At 41.5% G+C, this 23,933-nt stretch overlaps 1 protein-coding gene across 6 annotated transcripts in view; it reads right to left on the minus strand.

The window, feature by feature from the left end:
* LOC145520641 (uncharacterized) overlaps positions 1-23,933 on the minus strand; it is a 279,274-nt gene that overhangs the window by 152,622 nt on the left and 102,719 nt on the right. For 5 of the 6 annotated variants that reach the window (XR_014064683.1, XR_014064686.1, XR_014064685.1 and 2 more), the window contains one exon: positions 22,001-22,078. Coding sequence is in view for 2 of the 6 variants with exons in the window: in XM_081527640.1 (XP_081383766.1) it covers positions 22,001-22,078 (78 nt within the window). In the remaining 4 variants the exon portion in view is untranslated. Of the gene's footprint in view, positions 1-768; positions 1,031-22,000; positions 22,079-23,933 lie in introns of all 6 variants that reach the window. The other variant, XR_014064684.1, reaches the window with a different exon arrangement.

The following is a 23,933-nucleotide window of genomic DNA, read 5'->3' on the forward strand; positions in this document are numbered from 1 at the left end:
CAAGGTAAGGCAGGTGAGCTGAGCCCCATTTCACAGGTGAGGAGACTGTGGCTCCAGGAGCTGCTGGGCCTCACGGAGAGTTCCAGGGCCAGCGTGTGAACAGAACAACCCTTGACCTAGGAGGTACCTTTCTGATGGTCCAGTGACCTTTCTGAGCAGTTAGTTCCGCTTGGCAGTGGACCTAACAACCACCCAGCAGTTCAAATAGTCATCTCTGTGGCGCTTTCCTTACTGGCTTCCAGGTACATATCAAAGTGCCTTTCCTTTTTTCTTGATTTTGTTTCGCAACTACGTAGCCCCTCCTGTTGGGTCCTCTTACTCAGTCAGCTTTCAGTGGTTTCTGAGAGCTGGACCAGTCCACCCTGTCTCTGCTCTGCACGAAAATCCAAAGCCACCGAAATAGGTGCACCCCCTCCAGTCCATGCCCACACCCACAGCAGGGCTGTTATCCGGCTAAGTGCTCCTTGATACCCATGAGAGGCAGATCTGGCCCCAAGAAACCCATTCCATCTGGTCTTTCAAAGATGGCTGCTTGAGGGGCCCAGGACAGGGAGTCTGCAGGACATGGGGACAAATTTGATTATAAACCTGAGAACCATTTTGCATTTGCTACCCAAGACTCTCTCCACATTGGTTCTCTGTGTTTTCATTACCATATGTTTCAACATCTTTTCACCCCCTTTGCAAGAGAAAAAGAAAGGTGTCCCACACAAGTGCAGGGGAAACCGATTACACACAAGCCCAGGAGGGAGGTTCATTATTACCCACCTGCACTAGCGACCCAAGAGGAAACAGGCAGCTCCATCTACAGTTGAGTTTCACCTTTAATTAAACTTTAATTCACTCATGCCTTGTCCTTGGGGCCACATGCTGCTGGGAATCAGTGCCAAGTAAACTGGACTCAGGCCAGGGCCTCTTGGAAGAACACCCAGAGGCATCATTGAGTAAAAATAGCTTTTCCTGATATTAAATCCAATGATCTACTCAGAGGGCCAAAGAGAACTCTCACAAAGGAAGCCCCTGGAGCTGCCTATGGGCAAAAAAGACAGATGCTTTCAGTTAACAGCCCTACTCCAACACACACATACACACTTAAACAAACTGGGATTATGCAGTTACCTGTTTAAATTCATCTCATCTCTGGTGGAAGCCATTGTTAATACCTTGCATCTATACAGTTCTCCTTCATAGTGGGATTATACTGTGCATACTGTCTTGGAATCTGATCTTTTTAACTTCATAGCATATCATGAACATCTCCCTATGCCATTAGACATTAAGATGTGATTGGTTACAGTCACATTGTATTTTCCATAGATGCCAGCACCAGCATATCATATATCCCATCTCATGTGCTCTTTCTACAATGTGACACTGACATGACTCTATCAAGAGGTGGGGTCTGTGTTTCCTTCCTTTCAACCCCACCAGGCTTTTGTAATTGCTGCGGTAAGTAGAATGTGTCATAGATGACGCTGTGTGATTTGCACAGCAGGTCATAAAAGGCAATATTGCTTCTGCCTGACTCTCCTTCTTTCTTTTCAACCTTGGAACCAAGACACCACATTGTGAGGAAGTCCAAGCTGCATGGAAAAGCCACACGTGACTGCTCCAGCTGACATACCCAGTTGGGCTCTGCTGATTATCAGCATCTGCCAATATGAGAGCAAACAAACCTTCATATCATCCTAGCCTTTAAGTTCTCCAGCTGAGGGCCCAGACATGGACATGGAGCAGAGATGAGCCATCTCCACTCTGTCCACAAAAAACCATGAGTGATGATAAAGGATATGGTTAGATAATTAAATAGTGTTGTGTTGCATGAATACACAATAATTCCCCATTTTTGGGCTCCTGATTATCTCCAGTTTTTTTGTTGTCATTGTTGTTGTTGTTATAAATAACACTGAAATGGGTCTCCACATAGCTGATTCTTTGCCTAATTAGTCATCTGTATCTTAAGAATAAATTTAGAGACGTGCAATGACCAGGTCAACAGCTACAATCATTTTACCAGGAATCAATGACTGAGTCAATTTACACTCCCACCAGTTGCATATAAGGATGCGTGAGAGCATCCAGTGAGTGATTCTTAGTCACTGTCCTCTGGCAACTTCACGTTCCTTTTCCTCAGACTGACATCCCCAACCTCTGTTGGTCACATTCTTAAGTCTATAATTCTGGGGTTCAGAAACAAATTACTGGATGCCATCTTGGGAGTTGCTCAAGTCCAGGAGTGGATGGGAACGGCTGATGGTGGGAACCTGGGGCCCAGCAGCTTTGCTCAGAACAAAGGGTCCCAGGGGCTGTCAAGGCTGATCACACCACAGACCCGAGGCTTTTTCTGCCCAGATGAAGCATGAACTGTATTGCAGTTAGTCCCAGCTTGAGGCAAGAGGGCTGGCCTTTCATACCTGTGTCAATCACTCATTGGCTGTGGGCTGCCCTGGGCAGGCTGGGGCTGTAATAGTACAGGCCAGACAGCTCCTGTCTGCCAGAGCAACTCTCTGAAGGGAGCAGTTGTGAACAATTAATCATCAATACTCCCAGCTTCTGGGGTTGTATCCAGTGGCTAGGTGGAGGCATCTGGGTGTGACACGGACAATGTCCACTACAGAGAGGATGATGCTGACTACATTTTTCATTATGAAAAGTGTAACGCCTATCTATGCATTGGACAGTAGGTTTTATTCAATTAGTATTTAATTATTCAATTAGTTAAATGATAAGATCAAAGAGCAAAATAATATCAAGATTAATATAATATGGGGAGATGAATTAAAACCATCTTTAAGTCTTTTGTAGGACCTTGGTGATTCTTTTAGGGAAAATAATAAGAAAATTAAATCCACATTGTTAAGCTGAGTCTTTCTCAGTAATGCCCAGGGTACTGAGGCAATCTAAGGGAATGAGGTTGAATACTGTAAATTGTGCTTGGTAGCTGAAGAGTGACACATTTACCAGGAAATCTTTGCTTCCCAAAAATGGAATGTCAGGACAATTACAGCCATTAATCATGGGTAACTGGAAGCTCATAAGAGAACAAAATGGGAGTGGAAAATTCCAAATCTAATTTGTCAGTAATGGACAAAAGATTATGTCCTTTGGGACATCCACTGCAGATAAACAATGAGCACAATTGGTCCAAATCTTATGGTTTTTTCCATTTAAATTGACTTTGCTCATTAGGAATCACAGTCCCATTGACTGCAAAAACTTTACAAACATTAAGGAGATGTTGAACCATCACCTGCTTGCTTAGAAAGACAACTCAGAGCCTTGGGAGCCCAGAGTGAGCAGCCCTATGGTAGTCAGAGCAGGGGGTTGGAGGTCTGCACCATTGTGAGAAATGAGCCAGCCCGGTTTCTGTGTCGAGGAACTGAAACAAACACACGCCCACATCCCCTGTGCACCCAGAGCTTACTGTCGTCTTTAACACGACTTTAGTATTCCATCGTATGCATTAGTATAACTGCTATGCCAGGAGACTTCGCAGGAAAGTAACGTGAAAGTTCATTACATGAACCCATCAAAAGACACAGCAATGCTAGTAAGAACCATCAACAGACAGCTTACTCCCTAAGATTCTTAGAATCTCTCGCCTCAAAGTCCTCACCTTGCTGTTGCCACCGATTCTAAACCATTAGTCATGATTTTTACCCAGTCCTGATCAAGCATCACACTGAAAGACCTGCTTTGAATGAGATCCAGCTTTGCCTTTGCCCCTTGGAGACAGAGCTCAGGTCCCGTTGCAGTGGTGCTGGTGTTCTCCCTTCCACAGTGGGCAATCAGTTTAGCATTGTCTTAGCAATAGGCTGTGTTGGCGATATTTGGGGAGCTTGCATTTGACAGCTTTTAATCGCTATAGCTTTTCTCAGGCATAAATCTATTCTCTGCTTATCTCTCATCTTCCATCTCTTACTCTCATTTCTTTCCCTGCCCTTAATATTGTGGTGTTTTCTATTTTACTCTAAGTCCCCTCAAAGAAAACAACATGGAGATAAATAAATTTTAAAAGGAGAGGACAGAGAAAGACAAATATCATATGATGGCACTCATATGTGGAATTTAATTTTTAAAAAATTACGTAAGTGAACTTATTTACCAAACAGAAACAGACTCACAGATTTTGAAAACAAAGTGATGATTTCCAAAGGGAAAACATGGAGAGAGGTATAAATTAGGAGTCTGGGATTAACATACACAAACTACTAGACAGTACATAAAAGAGATAATCAACAAGGACCTACTGTATAGCACAGGGGACTCTACTCAATATTCTGTAATAACCTATATGGGAAAATAATTCAAAAGGAATAAACATATGCATCTGTATAACTGAATCACTACGCTGTACACCTGAGATGAACACAACACTGTAAATTAACTACATACTCCAATAAATTTTTTTAAATGAAGAGCAAACCTATACACAAATTTTGTAAATTTTAAACCAAAAAAAATAACAATAGGTAGAAAAATTATAGAAGTGAGTCATTATGCATCTAGCATTAAAGCTTTGAAATATATAAAACAAAAATGGTAGACATACATAGGCAAATGGACAAATCCACAATCTCTGTGACAAAATTTAAAATACCAGAAATTGACAGAGTAGATACAAATGAAGAATACAGACTATTTGAATAACAATTAACAATATACAGTAAATATTATAACCTCAAAACAAATAATATATTCCCTCCCCTTGATTCCCTTTCTACACTTGACCTCCATGACCCACCTTCCTCTGCTTCCTCACACTTCACTGGTGTCTCTTTCTCAGTCCTCTGTCTGTTCGTCCACTCTCCCAAATTTAACACGCGTGTGTGATGTGGTTTAGTCCTTGGGCTCTTCTTCCCTCCAACCACACTCATTCCCTAAGTGACCTCATCTAGTCTCTTGGCTGTAAATACTAACTACCTGCTGACAGTTCCAAGGGCTTTCCTGGTGGCTCAGACCCTAAAGAATCCGTCTGCAGTGCAGGAGACCTGGGTTCAATCCCTGAGTAGGGAAGATCCCCTGGAAAAGGAAATGGCAACCCACTCCAGTATTCTTGCCTAGAGAATTCCATGGACAGAGGAGCCTGGTGGGCTACAATCCACAGGGTTGTGAAGAGTCAGACCGAGCAACTAACACTTTCACTTTCACTTCATTGACAGTTCCTAAATTTATATCATTCCCAGCCCTCTCTCCCAAATCCCATATTCATGGATCCAATTAGCTACTCAAAACATCTCGAATTTAGCATTTCAGAAATTGAGTTCCAGATCTCCAGCTCCTAACCTGATCCATCTACAGTCTTCCGCATCTCAGTGAATGGCAGCTCTAGAAAGCCACTCAAGCCAAAACCTTGGCACAGTCCTGGACTCCTCTCTACAATTCTCCATCATCAAACTGTCAGGAAACCCCACTGGCTCTACTTTCAAAACATATCCTCAATCCAACTACTTCTCTTCATCTCTACTGCTGTCACCCTGATCCAAGCCACCATCATCTCCCACCTGAACAATGACAGTAACCTCCTAACCACCTCCTGGCCTCCGCTCTTGTTCCCCTACAGTCAAATCTACATAAAGTAATCAATGTTACTTCTGAAAAACTGAGATTGTGGCATCTTTCTATCCAAACCCACTTCACTAAGGCTCCAGGTCCTGCAAAGCCCTACAAAGCCTTTCAGGAAGTGTGCACACCTGCATACACACACATACATACATACCTCCTCTACTCTCACATTCCAAGTAGGCCTTCCCTGACCGCCCTACATTAATTGTGATCTGTGCCGCCACCCTGTATTCCCCATCCTGCTTTACTATTTTGGAAAACATTTGTCACTTTCCATAGCACATGTAATATTACTTTATAATTTGTTTATTCTATGTGAGTATTGCTTATCACTTGTGTCCTCTCACTTAAATGAAAACTCCACAAGGGTAAGGATCTTTATTTTGTTCACTGATAACATCCTAAGAATCTAAGAATCAGTGGGTGGCCGCTTAGGCTCTCACTAAATATTTGTTGAATGAATATGCACTTTTTTCATGCTAAGACGAAACATTTGCAAATTTTGACCATTAGGCCACACAGGGAATGTTGACAAATTTCAAAAAGTGGAAGTTATAATGACCAAAGTGCAATGTAATCATAAGTTAATAACTAAACAGTGCTTTAAAAATCTTTCCACTTGGATATTTTCGAATACTTTTGATGTCTTTCTTTTCTTCTGCCTTTCTCTCTCCCCACCTTAGCTGTCTTGTAACCTCCTAACAAATCTGTGACTCCCCAAGGATACTCTGTGTTTTGTTCTACCAACAGCCACTCACACCCTAATACAGACCATAGCCTCTTCATGAACTCATCGGCTCAATGATCGAGAAAATTGCCGAGGAGGTGACGCACAGGTTCTGCACAGAGACAGTGAGTGCTCTGATACAATCTAAGATGTGATGTGTCCTGCAGCAGGGAGTCAGGCAAAGAGCCCACACCTGGAGACTGGACTGGGCTTTTCACAATGGCTCATGAGCGCTGGTCCATCTCTGTGTAAGATGGTTATGTGGTCCCTATGTCTCCAAGAGCAGCTGTGAGCATGGGACTTCTGATCCCCATCATGTTCTCATTCATTATATTTCACTGAATACACTTTTAAAATTAAAGTATAACATACATTAAGAGAAATGTATGAATCATAAAACAGATAGCTCTGCTATGGACCAAATTGTATTCTCCTCACAGAAAATTCATATCTTGAAGCCCTAATTTCCAATGTGACTGTATTTGGACATAGGGCCTGTGAGGAGATGATAAAGGTTAAATGAGGTCATAAGGCTGGGGCCCTAATCCTATAGGACTGGCATCTTTATAAGAAGGGGAAGACCTGGGCATCTATCTGGAGTGAGTGAGTGAAAGTTGCTCAGTCATGTCTGACTCTTGGAGACCCCATGGACTATACGGTCCATGGAATTCTCTAGGCCAGAATACTGGAGTGGGTAGCCATTCCCTTCTCCAGGGGATCTTCCGAACCCAGGGATTGAAGCCAGGTCTCCCACACTGTAGGTGGATTCTTTATCATCGAGCTACCAGGGAAGCCCTGGGCATATATCCAGAGAAAACCATAATCTGAAAGGATACATGCATCCCAGTGGTCACTGAAGCACTGGTTACAACAGCCAAGACAGGGGAGCAACCTAAATGTCCACTGACAGGAGGAGTGGATAAAGAAGATGTGGTACACATATACGATGAAATATTACTCAGCCATAAAAAAGAACGGAATGCCATTTGCAGCAACATGGATGGACCTAGAGGTTATCATACTAAGTGAAGTAAGTCAGACAGAGGAAGACCAATATATGATATTACTTATATGAGGAATCTTTAAAAAAAAATGGTACCAATGAAATTATTTACAAAACAGAAATTGAGTCACAGATGTAGAAAACAAACTTATGGTTACCAGGGAGTATGGTGGGAAGGAATAAATTGGGAGATTGGGACTGACATATACGCACTGCTGCTGCTGCTGCTGCTGCTAAGTTGCGTCAGTCGTGTCCGACTCTGTGCGACCCCATAGACGGCAGCCCACCAGGAGAATCTCCCTGGGATTCTCCAGGCAAGAATACTGGAGTGGGTAGCCATTTCCTTCTCCAATGCATGAAAGTGAAAAATGAAAGTGAAGTCGCTCAGTCGTGTCCGACTCTCCGCGACCCCATGGACTACAGCCTACCAGGCTCCTCCATCCATGGGAGTCTCCAGGCAAGAGTATTGGAGTGGGGTGCCATTGCCTTCTCCCATATACACACTACTATACATAAAATAGATAGGACCCAGATGGGCTTCCCAGGTGGCACTAGTGGTAAAGAACCCACCAAGGTAGGAGACATAAGAGATGTGGGTTTGATCCCTGGGTTGGGAAGATCCCCTGGAGGAGGGCATGGCAACCCACTCTAGTATACTTGCCTGGAGAATCCCATGGACAGAGGAACTTGGTGGGCTACCATCCATAGACTCACAAAGAGTCGGACACAAGTGAAGCAACTTAGCGCACATGCAAGCAAGGATCCGGAAGCCTTCATCATCTCCCCTCCCAATCCTCTTCCTTCCAAAACTTAGCCAATATACTAATGTCTAACATCATAGATCAGTTTTGCCCATTTGGGGTTTTAAATAAACAGAACCATATAGGGATTAAAGTCCATTTTTTCTAAATAATTCCTACTCTTAAGTACCAAAAAAAAAAGGGAAACTACAAATTATTATATTAGAAATAAAAGCACACACACACATTAGGATTAGCAACAGAGAAACAATTATAAATATGGAAGAGTTTTCTTTTTTAATGTATTCTTCTTTATGATTTTATTTGTTTGTTTCTTGTCTATGCTGGGTCTCTGTTTCTGCGAGGGCTCTTCCCTAGCTGTGGGGAGCGGGCCTTTCATCTGGGTGGCTGCTCCCGTTGTAGAGCCAGGGCTCTAAGGCGTGTGGGCTTCAGTCGTTGTGGCACAGGGACTCAGTAGTTGCAGTCTCCAGGCTCTGGAGCACAGGCTCAATAGCTATGGCTCACAGCTCAGTTGCTCCATGGCATCTAGGATCTTCCCGGATCAGAGATTAAACCTGTGTCTCCTGTATAGGCAGGCAGATTCTTTATCACCGAGCCACCAAAGAAACCCTTTTGAAGAGTTTTCTAAAGGATGCATCAAACTTTCTAAAGGATGCATCAAACTTTATATGAATACATAAGGAAAACTAGAGCAAATGAATAATTTATAGGGCAGTATAGATGATAAAAGGGCTCCCCTCCACCCCGGTGGTTCAGTGGTAAAGAACCTGCGTGCCAGTACAGGAGACCAGGGTTCAATCCCTGGGTTGGAAAGATCCCCTGGAGAAGGAAATGGCAACTCACTCCAGTATTCTTGCCTGGAAAGTCCCATGGACAGAGAAGCCTGGAGGGCTACAACCCATGGGGTTGCAAAAGTGTCGGACATGACTTAACGACTAAACAACTATTACGTAAATTGTTCTACAGCACAGAAAAAGATGGACATCTCCCCATTTACGAACCTCACATAAATCTGATACCAAAATCAGTGAATTAGAAGAAGAAGATCTGTCGATTTTACTTAGGAATATGGATGAAAAAGTATCCTAATAAAATACTAGCAAATTAAACTCAGCAGTGGATTGAAAGAATAATATATTGTGGGTTTATTCTAGAAATAGAGGATTGAACATTAAGATATCTATTACTGCAATTCAGTACAGAGAGTAAAGGGGGAAAATATCATTATCTCACTATATGCTGACAAAATTCAATACTATTCTTACAGTAATTTTTTAAAAATCATCTCCCAGCAAAACAGATAGTAAAGGAAACTTCCTTAACTTGATGATGGATATCTTCCAGCAATTTGCAGCCAGCAAAAAAGGGAGGAGGAGTCAGCCACAGCTGAATGCAAAGGAGGGATTTTTGGTTTTTATTTTTAAATTTTAAGTTATTTATTAGTAGATAATATCTCATGCTTAAAATTCAAAAGACATTAAAGGGTATAGACTCAAAACCTCTCTCCCAGCCCATTCTCCAGTCACCCACTTACCCTCTCTATTATTATACTCTTGGTTATCTTTCCAGAGATATCTTTCTGTGCATTTGCAAAAAAAAAAAAAACTGTAATACTTTTTATACATTGGCAGAAAACACCAGTTCTCTTTAGCAGTATATAGATGGTTTCATATCAATACATAAAATGCTTCTTCATTCTTTTTTTCTGACTAAAAATTATTACCTTGGGTAAATATATCTTAAATTTGTTCAACTAGCACTCTGCTGAGAAACAGTTAGGTTGTTCCAAACCTTTGCTATGACAAACATGCTGTGGTTAATAAGCTTGGTATGTGTGTCACTTTGTACATGTGTGAATGTGTATGTAGGACTGTGTAGTAAAAAATTTGCCTTTGTCCAAAGAGATGGTATGGCTTTTGCCTTCAGCTTCTGGAGGGTTTGGGATGTGTGAGAGGTGAGACTTTTCATGGTAAGTTAGGAGAAGGAGAAATGGAAGATTGCAAGCTTCCCGAACTTCAGACAGATTTACATCAGGAAGCAACACATAAAGAAGTGGAGGATCTTGAATCCTTTCTTCTCTCAGAAATCCCTTGGCCCACCCAGGAGCATGAGTACCCGGTTTTGAAGATGGCACTCTACTGCCCCATGACTCTGTCATGTCCTGTTCCACTTTGCTCTTGATGTGGCCATCGTTTGTCTCCACTTCCTCAACCCCTGCGCATATCTCTTGCCTCAAACACCTCTGAGAATGCTCTCCCCACTTCCTTGCCTTTAAGCCCCTGGTGTCCACCAGGGTGCTCCCCACCATGACTTTTTATTCTCTCACAATCCATGGTAGGGTTATTTTTTTCTCCCCACCCTCTTATAAAAAACTCTTCTCTGTTCCTGGTGGGAATATAATTTGGGACCCTGTCTATGGGGCCATCTTATTCATCTCGACCAAATTTGCAAATGCACGTATTTCTGACCCAGAAATTCTACTTACAGGGTCTTATATTTGTGAGGAGTTTAGGGCCAAATACAAGCTTAGAGGAGATAGTCTCCGCAAGGACCACCAGAAGTGGTATCACTTCTGACACCAACTGCAAGTTCAAAGGTTTCCCAAATCACCAGGGAGAGTGATAATTCACTAGAAAAACTCACAGAATTCATTGAAAGTCATTATAGTCGTGGTTACAGTTCATTGCAGTGAAAGAATGCAGATTAAGATGAGCCAAAGGAAGAGAAGCATAGGGCAGAGCCCAGGAGGGCTACAGACATGAGCTTCCACCATCCTATCTCACATGGAGTTAGGGAACGCTCCCCTCTGAACATTGCTGTGTGACAATACACAGTGTCATCAACTAGGGAAGCCCACTGTTCAAAGTTCTTATAAGTTTACATAGGCATGCTTGATTGAGTCATTGCCTGTATGGTTGAACTTGGTCCCTGGGTCAACTGATAATGCAAGACCCGTAAGGTTAGTCTTTCTGGCGTGGCCAGCCCTACCCTAGGACTGTTGGGTGCGGCCAGCCTCCATCCTGAACAAAGACATTCCTACTACTGAAGCCCACATGCCTAGAGCCCATGCTCCACAAGAAGAGAAACCACCGCAATGAGAAGGCCACGTACCGCTACTAGAGAGTAGCTCCCACTCACTGCAACTAGAGAAAGCATGTATGCAACAGCAAAGACCCAGTGCAGCCAAAATAAATACACAAATCTTTTTTTAAAAAAAGATAAGTCTGCAACAACAATGTTTTCATAAAAATATATTTAAGGCTCACACATATATGTTGGGAGACTTTATCCTTTGCGGTTATTTAATCTTAAGATGAAAAAGAATAGGTGTTAACTTGGAAATGTGTGAAGGGTAGATAGTTTCACAATATTCTTTAGGCACAAAGCTAAACGAAAGCTTCAGTAGAAGTCTGGTAATGTGGACACCAGCTAAAGAAAATAAGAGATTTTAATGATTTCATGGGGGTGGAGGTGGTGGTGGGGTGGATGCTAGGTTGAAGAGCTTGATTCATCTGAGTGGGAAATGGCGAAACCAGAAATCTTGAACTCGCCAGCTGTTGGGGTGGGGGAGGGAAGTTTAGCAGCAGACGGGGAATCTTCATGCTCTTCCTTTGAAATCTCATTTGTCTCTCTTGAGAGTGTGTTCCTTTCTTTCCTTCTCTTTCTCTTTGGGTCACCCACCACCCTTGTTCTTCCCCTATTCTTCCCCTATTCTTCTCCATTTAGATTTGCTTCTCTTCCTTTTGACCCCCTTCACACTACTCCCACCCTTGTTTCATTCCAGCGGCTGAACTAGCAATAGTGCTGAACAAATGACTATGTTCTACTGTCAACTGCATGTGCTAGAGTTTCAGGTTCCTAATTCTTACTTCTGAAAATTGAGTGAGATGTACTTTCTCTCTCTTTCAAAAATGTGATGTGTCTACCATTTACTGCTGAAGGGTGCATGCTTGCTTTATTCCCTGTGGATCAGAAGCTCTTGACAAGGCAGGAGAAAGCTTCTCATCCTCATCTATAGTATATAAAGTGATATGCTTTTCCTTTGGGGACAATGGTTTCCTTCCTCATAGGGATCTGTGAATGCAGTAGTTCCAATAGAGTTCCTCCTCAGTGTGTGGCGAACTTAAGGGCTCCCATCCCTTCTTTCCACATGCTTTTCCTTCTTTCCTCCACATTCCACAATGTTACTAGAGACTTTTTATCTCTGGTTTTTGCACTTCCAGATTCTCCCTTCACAGTTTCTGTTGTCCAGCCGTCACTTTCTGGGGCTCTTACTGCCATGGCTATGCAGCTGGCCTAGAGGGTCAGGGAGGTTTCTGATCTCTGAGGGTAATTCCCTTCCCCTTGACATAAATGTTCAGTGAGTTGTTCAGTCTGAAAAAGTCAAGAAGCCCATTCAGTCATGTTTCCAGAAACTTACAATGAAGAGAGTTATAGAATGGCATTGTCTACAGATCTTTTACACCTTTGATAATCTACCACATGGAGCCAACCAGGTTGGAAGGTGGTTTTCATCTCAGTTCAGCAAATACCAGTGAGGCTCTGGGCCAGTTGTTTAATTTCACTGGGCCCCAGCTGGAAAGATAATGTCTGAGCATTTCTCTAAAGAAGACATACAGATGGCTAACAAACACATGAAAAGATGCTCAACATCACTCATTATCAGAGAAATGCAAATCAAAACCACAATGAGGTACCATTTCACACCTGTCAGAATGGCTGCTATCCAAAAGACTACAAACAATAAATGCTGGAGAGGATGTGGAAAAAAGGGAACCTCTTACACTGTTGGTGGGAATGCAAACTAGTACAGCCACTATGGAGAACAGTGTGGCGATTCCTTAAAAAACTGGAAATAGAACCGCCATATGACCCAGCAATCCCACTGCTGGGCATACACACCGAGGAAACCAGAATTGAAAGAGACACGTGTACCCCAATGTTCATCGCAGCACTGTTTACAATAGCCAGGACATGGAAGCAGCCTAGATGCCCATCAGCAGATGAATGGATAAGGAAGCTGTGGTACATATACACAATGGAATATTACTCAGCCATTAAAAAGAATACATTTGAATCAGTTCTAATGAGGTGGATGAAACTGGAGCCTATTATACAGAGTGAAGTAAGCCAGAAAGAAAAACACCAATACAGTACACTAACGCATATATATGGTATTTAGTTAATCGGTAAAGATAACCCTGTATGCAAGACATCAAAAGAGACACAGATAAATACAACAGTATTATGGACTCTATGGGAGAGGGAGAGGGCGGGATGATATGGGAGAATGGCGTTGAAGTGTGTAAATTATCATATGTGAAACGAATCTCCTGTCCAGGTTTGATGCATGATACAGGGTGCTCGGGGCTGGTGCACCGGGATGACCCAGAGGGATGGGATGGGGAGGGAGGTGGGAGGGGTGTTCTGGAAGGGGAAAACATGTACACCCACGGTGGATTCATGTCAGTGTATGGCAAAACAAATACAATATTGTAAAGTTAAAAAATAGATAAATAAACTAATTTAAAATTAAAAAAAAAAAGATAAAGTCTGAGGAAGCTTCCCACTCCAGAATTTATGATTTCATCAAGTCCTTTGGTTAGCTGGCATCACAAAAAATAAAGAACATCTTGCCAACCAGCCCTTGTCTGCCTCACTCCTCCTCTGTCTAGTTCCTAAATGTAACCCACCATTGGCACAAGGTAGGCAATCAATACAAGATGATGTTTGAATGAATGAATAAAAGAACACACAGGATTTTAACAGACTATCTGGAGCCTGCTTTGTTGTGGATGTGGCAAATGATGCAACGGTCACAGAGTTGTAAGGACTGGGCTTCTCTCACCTCCTCTACAGTTAAACAGAGCAGCCTTTGAGATGTTTTCCCACCCCATCTCCACCTCAGCTTCCTCTACCTGCTAGACATCATGCTTGGGAATGCTCTAAGGAGCCCTGGGAAAAGTGTTTAACAAGACTGGATAAAACACCTTGTACTTAATAACAAGTTAGGCTGCCCACAAATTGCATCTTGTCTTTACCAATATTTGTAATTGACTTTTAGGTAAACATTCAGCTAAACTTAGCATTAGCTCTGGGAGAGGGATCTATTATCAAGCGTAAGATACAGAACATTTGGCTTGAAGTCAGCCTCTTTCCATTCTAAAAGTGGCAGCAAATATAAGACACTTAAAACCTGAGGACCATGCCTCTAAGAAGGAAAGAGAAGTTGTCATTATGAAAATTTGTTGATTTTTAATGTAATGACAGAATTATTTCTTTAAAAAATATTAAAGCAATGGTATGAATTAGGACATTCTATTAATTTTCTGCAAAAGTCACTTCACTGCACTAAGATAAAATTTATTTTATTGGACCATGTCAACTACATGCCTCAGTAGATTTTCTTTTTGCCTTATCTCCTTTTAAACTAATATGCACTTTAATAAAATGAATATTAAATACAATTAAATTATTTTTGGAACAATACACAAGGGAAAAATATTGGATGCTTTTGCAAAGGGGAGCCAGGTAGGAAAGAGCAAGAGAAAAGGCAGACTTCTTACTATCCCATTTGAATTTTGAAACATGTGAAAATACTTTCTATTGTAAAAAAAAAATGATTAAAAGAATAATACAGGTGCATAATTTAAAAATAAATAGTGTTAAAAGAAAGTTCTCTGCCCCACTGATCTCCACCCCAACCCTCGCTCTGTCCTTCAGAAGCGTCTACTTTTCCAGTCTTTCAGCTGCTGCTTCTCATACTTGGTCTCACATTTCTAAGAAGGATGTTCTTGTTGCCCCTTCTAGGTCTATCTGTTTTACAGCATGTCAGTTTATTTCCAGTTATGGTATTTGAGTTTCATGCTGTTACAGGTCATGACCACCTGCTTCCTCTTCTTCATCTTTGCAATACAATTAAATCACAACTTTTTTGGTAGAACAAATAGCCAATGTAAATATTATTCAATGGTGAGCCAAGTGGCTCTATGATCTGCTTCCTTCTCTTTACAGTTTCTTATTTCCCCCAAGTTTTTGTTTGTTTCATTTTCTATGGTATTTTTTTCAAGTGATCTAAAAGATCTATCACAAGTCTAACAATAATTTTCCCAAATGCATCAGATTTCCCCTAGAATTTTTCTTATTCTGCCTATCTTGAAGATTATCAAAGATGGTTATCAGCTACGGTACCCAAGGTGATTCACTCTCTTCCTGAGAGCCTTCTTTGCTCACACTGACTTTTCACCAAGACTCTGTTACCAACACAGTCTTACTTGGAGAAAGGTAAATTAAATTCTGTTTCCTCAAGGGACACACCCCACCTCTCCAGGGGCTGCCAAAACACCCTTAATGCTTTCACCTTGAATTGCCTCTCCTGCTTCACAAGGTAAGTGGGGCTCAAGGTGCAAATATGCTTCATTCACAGCAGAATGCATTTTGATATAAGCTGGCTTCATCAGTAGTTGAGTATTTCTTTTGGTGCCCAGTATCATAGCGGACGCAAAGGATCACACATTCCCCAGCGGCAAAAACTTTGCAACAAAGCTCATTAGCAGAGGGGTAAAACAGTTACTTAATGCTACAAAACTTTTTTCCTCCTTCTTTCTTGATTGATAATTCTTTTACACCTAAAATGGAGGAATCTTAGTCAAATTCTTTTTATTCTTTTCTTCTCTTTACTCTCTTACCTTGTATGATAGATATAACATTAACATCTTACTGCCTGATCCAAGTATTTTCATAATTTTTTTGGAAACTCATTTTGCCTCCAAAGTTTACTCTCTGCTTGACCTTTAACAAATTAGTTAACCATGTTGCTCTTCAGCTTCTTCATATGTAAAATGGGAATAACAATAAAACATAACTTTGTTGGGAGCATTAAACATGAAAGTCAATGTGAAGAATTTAGCTTACTTCCTGACACTTTAAGAGTCAACAGAAATTAGCTATTGTTTGTATATTGGAAATAATTTTTACCATCATCACCATTTTATTTGATCATAGAAGGGAATCTTAAAGCATAATTTCACCATCTTCTAGTACTGAGTGTTATTATTAAGAAGCCTAATATTTATTTGATTTTCATTGCTTTGTAACTGAACTGTTCTTTCTCCCTTTCTCTCTCTCCAATCTTCTTGCCATCATCAATGTTTTGAAAATAATATGCCTTCTTTTCCTGTTTTTTCATCCATTGGGCTGGGCACTTAATTTAGCATTTCAATCTGGACACTATTTTTCTCCAATTCTGAGGGTCTTCTTGTATTACTTCTTTAATAATCTCTCCCCCTTCATTTTCTCTGCTCTACTTCTGGAACTTTTATTGAATGCTGTACTTCCAGAATTGATCCTCTTTTCCTTATAATTTCTCTTCCATTTTATCTTTCTATAATACATGTATATATTAATCCTAATATATTTCCCATGTTTATTTTCCAAACAGTCAACTGGACTCGTCCCCTCATCTTCTGTCATATTTTAAATGCCCAACAGAATGTCCCACGCACTCTAAATGTTCCTGTTTCATTGTGTTTCCTTCCTTCTTATAGATACAGTATCTTCAAGTCTCTCTGAGAAGTTTAATGATTCTGGGGTTTGCTGTTTATCTTTTCTTTTGCTACTTGCACTGTCTTATTTGTTCTCTGAGTTCCTTTTTCTGACCCGTTTTTATTATTGCTGTTGTTTTGTTTTCTCTCCTTCTATCATGCATGTTGGTAGTTTTGTTCTGTCTTGGCTATTTGTTCATACTTAAGATTCACCATTCAGCCCAGAGCAGAGATCTTCAGTCACCACCAGGCACCAAATAAATCATCTAAGCCAGTCTCCTAGAATCTGGACTGTTTCTAGGAGAACCTCAAAACACCCAGCTATAATCTCCTGTGATGAAGCCGTAAAATGCTCTGGCCATAAGAAACTGAATGAGCCAGCCTGAACCTTTTCAGATGGGTCTTCCAGATAAGGCTCTTTCTACAAAACACCCCCAAACACTCCTTTATGACCTCCAAATAAGGTCCATGTCAAAGCCCAGAGGAGAAATATGATCACTACTGGCCATCTTTTCTTGAACTTCTCTGCATCCTAGGGCAGTTTTTTCCTTCCTAAATAGACATCACAATTTACTCCAATTTTTCATTTAAAAAATTACACTTCACTAAACTCAAAAATAGTAAAGCAAGCGAAGACATGCTTTCTGCAGAGAAAAGACTTTAAATACTAAGTCAAAAGAAGACAGAAATATTAAATTCTTGGCAAAATCTGAAATTTTTTCAAAACAACATTTCTATTTTTTTGTATTTTGTGGGTTTTTTAAAACTGCATCATGCAGCTTGCAAGATCTTAGCTCCCTGACCAGGAATTGAACCCATGCCCTCTACAGAGAACGCACAGAGTCCTAACCACCGGACTGCCAGAGAATTTTCAATATTCCATTTTTTTAATTTATTTTTATTTTTAGTTGGAGGATAATTGCTTTACAATGTTGTGTTGGTTTCTGCTATACAACAACATGAATCAGCTATAAGTATACATATAACCCCTCCCTCTGGAGCCTCCCTCCCACTCCTCTAGTTCATCACAGAGCACTGACTGAGCTCCCCCTATTACACGGCAGCTTCCTACTAGTTATCTGTTTCACATATGGCAGTCTAAATATGTCAGTTCTACTCTCCCAATCCGTCCACCCTCTCGTTCCCTCACTGTGTCCACAAGTCCATTCTCTACATCTGCGTCTCTATTCCTGCCCTGTGAATAGGTTCATCAGTACCATTTTTCTAGATTCCATACATATGCATAGATGTACGATATTTATTTTTCTCTTTCTGACTTATTTCACTCTGTATGACAGACTCTAGGTCCATCCACCTCACTACAACTGACTCAGCTCCATTCATTTTTATGGTTAATATTCCACTGTAAATTTGAACCACAACTTCTTTATCCATTCATCTGTTGATGGACATCTAGGTTCCGTCCATGTCCTGGCTATTGTAGATAGTTCTGCAATGAACTTTGGGGTACATGTGTATTTTTCAACTACGGTTTTCTCATCCCATTTTTATAAGAAACGATTAAATGCAGTTGTCACTGGAAGGAGGATTACTTTCCATCATACATCCTTTTGCAAGACTTCTGTGTGAGTGACAAGGGTGTCTATTTATTTAAATTGGCTGCCAGAGACCCCACAACTGAGCAGAAACTGAGGGTGTGGGTGCTGTGGGGCTGAACAAGTTGGCATGTCCAGGTAGCAGATAGTAGAAATAGCTTAGCTGAGCACCAACAGGGGCAGAGTACGCAGGAGATGCCAGCCCCACAGGACACAGCCTCAGTGCAATGTCACAGCATAGAACCTCCTCTGTGGGGCTCCTTGGGCCAGAACAAACCACATCTGGGTGCAGCGACCTCTCCATTGGCTGCAGTTGGCTTACAGTGTAGGAATCACTCTTGATTTCATTGTAGAATGGAAGGTGTGGGAAGCAGAAATCGAAGGGATGACAGGAAGCCCCACTGGACACTGGTTACAGGTACAGCAGTTTTCCCATGAGGGCTGACAATTGTCTTTGCAGAGGGGGAGGTCCAAGGCAGCCCTCTGTGCCCACTCTGGTCCAGCTTCTGGATCCAGGCCCCAGGTTGAGGAAGCATCATAGAGGCAAGTGTCCTGGATGAAGGGGCACTTGTCATCTCTCCATGGTGGCTCAAGTGAGTCTGTCAGGGCAGGACATGTCCTTGTGGGCTTCCTGGAGCAGCCAGAATTCATCTTCCATGAGTGGCAGCATTCATGCAGCTTGTCCTCAGAGCCTGGACTTTCCTTCTGGTGCACTGGCATCCATAGGAAACCAAGCAGGACCCTTCAGGCCCTTTCCTGGGGACACACTCCCCCCACCATGTCCCCCACCTCTTATTTGTAGAGAAGCTTTAACCTCAAATTCCAAACAGCAATTTTAATTTAAAATTAATTTCTCAGAGAAGTTAGAAAATGCAGAAATAAAGGAAAACAGTCAAGCAAGCAAGATAATAATAGTTTAGCCATAAAACAAACTCAAGGACTTTTCATTCCTCCTCAAGGCCTTTAGATAATATTCTCACCTATATCTTTCCATTGTTTTGCAGATACTAAAACTCCTACCAAGTGGAAGAAGCTAAGTGCATGCTGACCACCAGTACGTAGACACCAGACTAGTTGGAACCAGAAGGTTGATAACTGAGATTCCCAAAACATCATGCCATTATCTCATCACCAGCCAATCAGAAGGATGTGCCCAAGCTGATCATGCACCTTGCAACTCACTTTGTCTTTAAAAAACCTTGCCTGAAAGCCATCAGGGAGTTCGGATCTTTTGAGCATGAGCTGCACATTCTCCTTGCTTGGCCCCCTGTTGGGTACTTTGCAATAATTTTCCCCACAACCCCACATCAGTAGATTGGCTTTGCTCTACGTCAGGTGAACTGACCCAAGCTTGGTTCTGTAACACGCAGACATTGAGAAGGTCGGCCCTTGATTGTTAAGTCTGTGCCCCACAACACAGATGGCAAGACTAAGAGGAGTCACAGCTGTGTTGTCACTGCCAGGTCGTCTATCCCTGGATCCTGCCACCAATAACATGGTGCTGCCAAGTCCTCTAAAACCCCAGCAAGTGGAGGGTCTCTGAATACAAAATTTATGTTTAATCTTCTACCTTTTCAAAAAAAAATTATTTAAAACGTGAGCAACCTAATAGAAAAAAAAGAATAAATTATATGTACTCCCAGTTAGCCAAAGCAAAAACTGCGATGGTCGATAAAATATGAAAAGATACCAAAAATACTATCAACGTTTGGATGTGGTTTCAACATTCTATCTTTGCTATAAAAATAAATGGTGGAAAACTTTTAATTTCCCCATATCTCATATTTTCATCCATTTTGCACAAGCCAGAAAACACCTTTGCTTGGCTCATCATATTTTTTCCTATACCAGAAGAGCAATTTCTGGCTTACAGTTTCAAAATAAAAACAAACTCAAAGAAAAAAGAGCTAAAACATATTCATTTATTTAGTCCTACTGCTTGTCTTCTTTGATTCCCATTATCCATCGTCTGATTTATTTTGGTATTGAGTTCATGCTAATATCTGTGGCTGTCAGCATAATTACTGATGCCATCTAAACTGTGATGACTTTAGAGCTTGACATTTGTATACTTAAAAGCAACATAAAACTTCACAATTAAAACTAAGAATTAAATTTAGTTTAATTAACTAAATGTTAAAATCAAAATTAAAATTTTAAGTTGAGTATAGTTTAGCAGACTACTACTTCCTGACTTTGCTCCAGAATCATTTTTAAATTACATTATTCAAATGAATGCATTTAGCTCTCGTCTAAAAATAACAATAGGAGGCAGAGGAATTTTAAAATAGAAGAACATGAGAAAGGCTTTGATGAAATATGGTTCATTCACCTCTGAATTTTATCTTCACATCATCAGCTGGAGCCCAAAGAATCTATCAAAGTTCTCTCATCAACATGTAACATAACCAGCACCCCTGATCATATCCAAAAACTCATCTGAGCTATTTTAAGACCTTTTTAGGTCCTGAACATTCTTACTTTTGAAAGCCCCATCCGTATCCTTATCAAATCTTTTAAATTGCACCCATATCATAAATACTTATTGAATATATACATTGTCCTAGGCATTGTTCTTGGTTTACATTAGTGAACAAAACTAAAATTCCTACCTTTGGAGAGCCTATATCATATAGTATTTATATACAGTTGACTCCTGAATAACATGGGGGTTAAGGACGCCAACCCTCACACGGTCAAAAATCTGCATATAATTTTTGACCCCCAAAACTTAACTTCTAATAGCCTACTGTTGACTAGAAGCCTTACCAATAACACAAACAGTTAACACGTATTTTGTATAATATATGTATTATATACTGTATTCTTACAATAAAGTAAACTGGAGAAAAGAAAATGTTATTAACAAATTCTGGAGAACATTTGGAGGAAAGGGTACCCTCGTACACTGTTGGTGGGAATGTAAACTGGTAATAGCCACTATGGAGAACAGTAAGGAGGTTCCTTTTAAAACCAAGAATAGAGCTACCATATGATCCAGTAATTACACTCCTGGGCCATGGGCATATATCCAGAAAAGGTGAAAACTCTAATTCAAAAAGATATCTGCACCCCAATGTTCATCACAGTTTCTAGCTGAGGAACTGGAGGCACAGAAAGGGTGTCACCTGCCCAAAGCCACACGAGTAGGAAATAGCAATGCCTGAAATCAGTATCGCCTAGTTAAGAAACAAAGAAGGAGATGGCTTGCAGGACATGAAGCCTTTCTCTTTTCTGCCTGTACCAACACTTATGGTAACACTAATGAAAGAGGAGAGAAAAGAAAGGGGAAAAGCAAGACTCTTCCTGCCTAGTTCAAGGCCAGTAGCTAGCAGTTCTCTTTTTCCTTTGGGTGTATTTCTACCCAGCACAGTGCTATAAAGAAACAGAAGAAATAGAGGATGGCCCCCAGCCTTTAAAAACTTGAGATTTCAATACTCATTACTGTCTGCATTATGATCAAGTGGGATAAAGCATTTTCTCAAGCAGTGCTTTTCCAATGGAATTCATTTTGTTTCCAAATGAACATCTAATGCGATTAAAGAATAGAAGTTATTAAACACAAATAAACCTTACCCAGGCAATAATTTTCATTATTGTGCTTGAAACAAATATAAATGTAGCCAATTCACTTGAGATGTTGCCTCACCCCAAACGCAGCTATTAAAGATCTACGGAACATCCGTGACTCAGCTCATCCATTCACGGTGTGTGTTGTTCATTTCTGGCTTTATATTCAATGTGTCACCAAGAAGGGCAAACAAGACTCAGCAGCCCAGGAGCATGCACTAGCACACACACCCACCACCCAGAGTAAGAAGCCACACTTGGGAGTCTGTACGTACCGTGCCGTTCCTTTTCTATGAAGTTCAGAAGCATGCAAAACTTCTTCATGATGACAGACATCAGAACAGTGATGAGCCCTGGGAGGAGGTATGATGAAACATTCTGGAGTGATGAGTATGTTCTGTATCTTGAACTACGTGGTGTTTACACATTCCAAATTCATTGAACTAAACATTTAAGACTTGTGCATTTTACTGTATATAAAGTGTACTTCAATAAGCTCATTTTACTCTCCTCCCTCATTAGAAATCACTAATCAGGCAGAACAGTTTCACCATAACGGGGTCAGACAAACTAGGAATTACCTTTATGACACATTAGGGGGCTCCTGGCCAAATCATTATATCTCTCTAAGCTGTAATGTTTATAAAAAGAGACTAGTCATAGCACCTACCCTCGGGTGTTCCCACCTATGCCTCTCTTAGCCCTAGACACAAACTCTAGGCTTATATTCATGAATTCATATATTTACACATATTATATGTGTATTATAATATACACATATTACTGTGCTGTGCTTAGTCACTCAGTCGTGTCCAACTCTTTGCAACCCCAGGGACTGTAGCCTGCCAGGCTCCTCTCTCCATGGGGATTCTCCAGGCAAGAGTACTGGAGTGGGTTGCCATGCCCTCCTCCAGGGGATCTTCCCAACCCAGAGATTGAACCCAGGTCTCCTGAATTGCAGGCAGATTCTTTACCATCTGAGCCACGAGGGAAGCCCCATATGTATTATATACTAATAGATATTTTCTATATTTATATGTGTGTTTAAATATACATTTTGATATAATAATTTTTAAAAATGATTTCCTCCATCCTTTCTTATAATTTTATTTATTCACTTTTGGCTGTGTTGGCTCTTCATTGCCATGCAAGTTTTCTCTCTAGTTGTGATGAACAAGGGCTACCTTCTCATCGTGGTGCGTGGGCTTCTCATCGCGGTGGCTTCCCTTGTTGTGGAGCACAGGCTCGAGGTGCAGGGGCTTCAGTAGTTGTGGCACACGGGCTCAGCAGTCGCAGTTCCTGGGCTCTAGAGCACAGGTGCAATAGTTGTGGCATACGGGCTCAGCTGCTCCACGGCATTGTGGGATCCTCTCCGACCAGGGATCAAACCCGTGTCTCCTGCATTGCAAAGGCGATTTTTTACCACTGAGTCACCAGGGAAGCCCCTAAGCAACAATCTTGACAGCCCATCATTATGGGAGACAAAGTCATTAGCATCCAAAACCTGTTCAGAGTTCCTAAAGGCATGAAGAATTGTGTCTTCCAACAGTCCCACAAGGACTGTTTGAGCAGCTCAAGGAGGTAGACACACGGATCTCCACACTTGGAAGTTGACCCTGTAGAAGTTATGGACATAAACAGGAAAGAAGCAGGGACTGAAGGGAAGCCTGCGAGTCCAGTCAAGCCCAGGTCACTGCGTTTGGTTGTGTAGGTTGCATGCTGCATGACCTCAGGCTGAAGTCCATGTGAATGGCATCCCGTGCAGCTGTGTTGGGCAGGACCATTGTGAGAGGCACCATCAGAAGCCTGAGGTCTCACCAGCTGAACATTCCACCTTCTCCAGTTTTCCTTTTTTCAGGTCAGAATCTCACCTTGGATGCCTTAGCTCTTCACCTGGTGATTTCTCAAAGAAGCAAAACCCATCACTGCAATGGGACTTGGTTCTGTCCCTATCTGAGTGCCCTGTCACATTCAACTCCACCCAGGAACACCCCAGGGAAACGTAAACCTGGCTGAGATCCTGGACACCCACAGTGGGGGAAACCCTATGACTGTACCTAAGGAGGTGGGAACTCCTGAGCTGAGTCATGTTAGCGACACGCATTCCCATCGTATCTAGTAGTACCGGTAACACTGATAAAACCTTTAGCTGTGCTTATTTGGGCCTCTGATACTTATTTGGGCAAAATACTCTGAGAGTACCCAGAA

This window comes from Giraffa tippelskirchi, chromosome 9 (assembly GCF_054371585.1).
Source record: "Giraffa tippelskirchi isolate mGirTip1 chromosome 9, T2T-mGirTip1v1.2.pri, whole genome shotgun sequence".
Classification (NCBI taxonomy): Eukaryota; Metazoa; Chordata; class Mammalia; order Artiodactyla; family Giraffidae; genus Giraffa; species Giraffa tippelskirchi.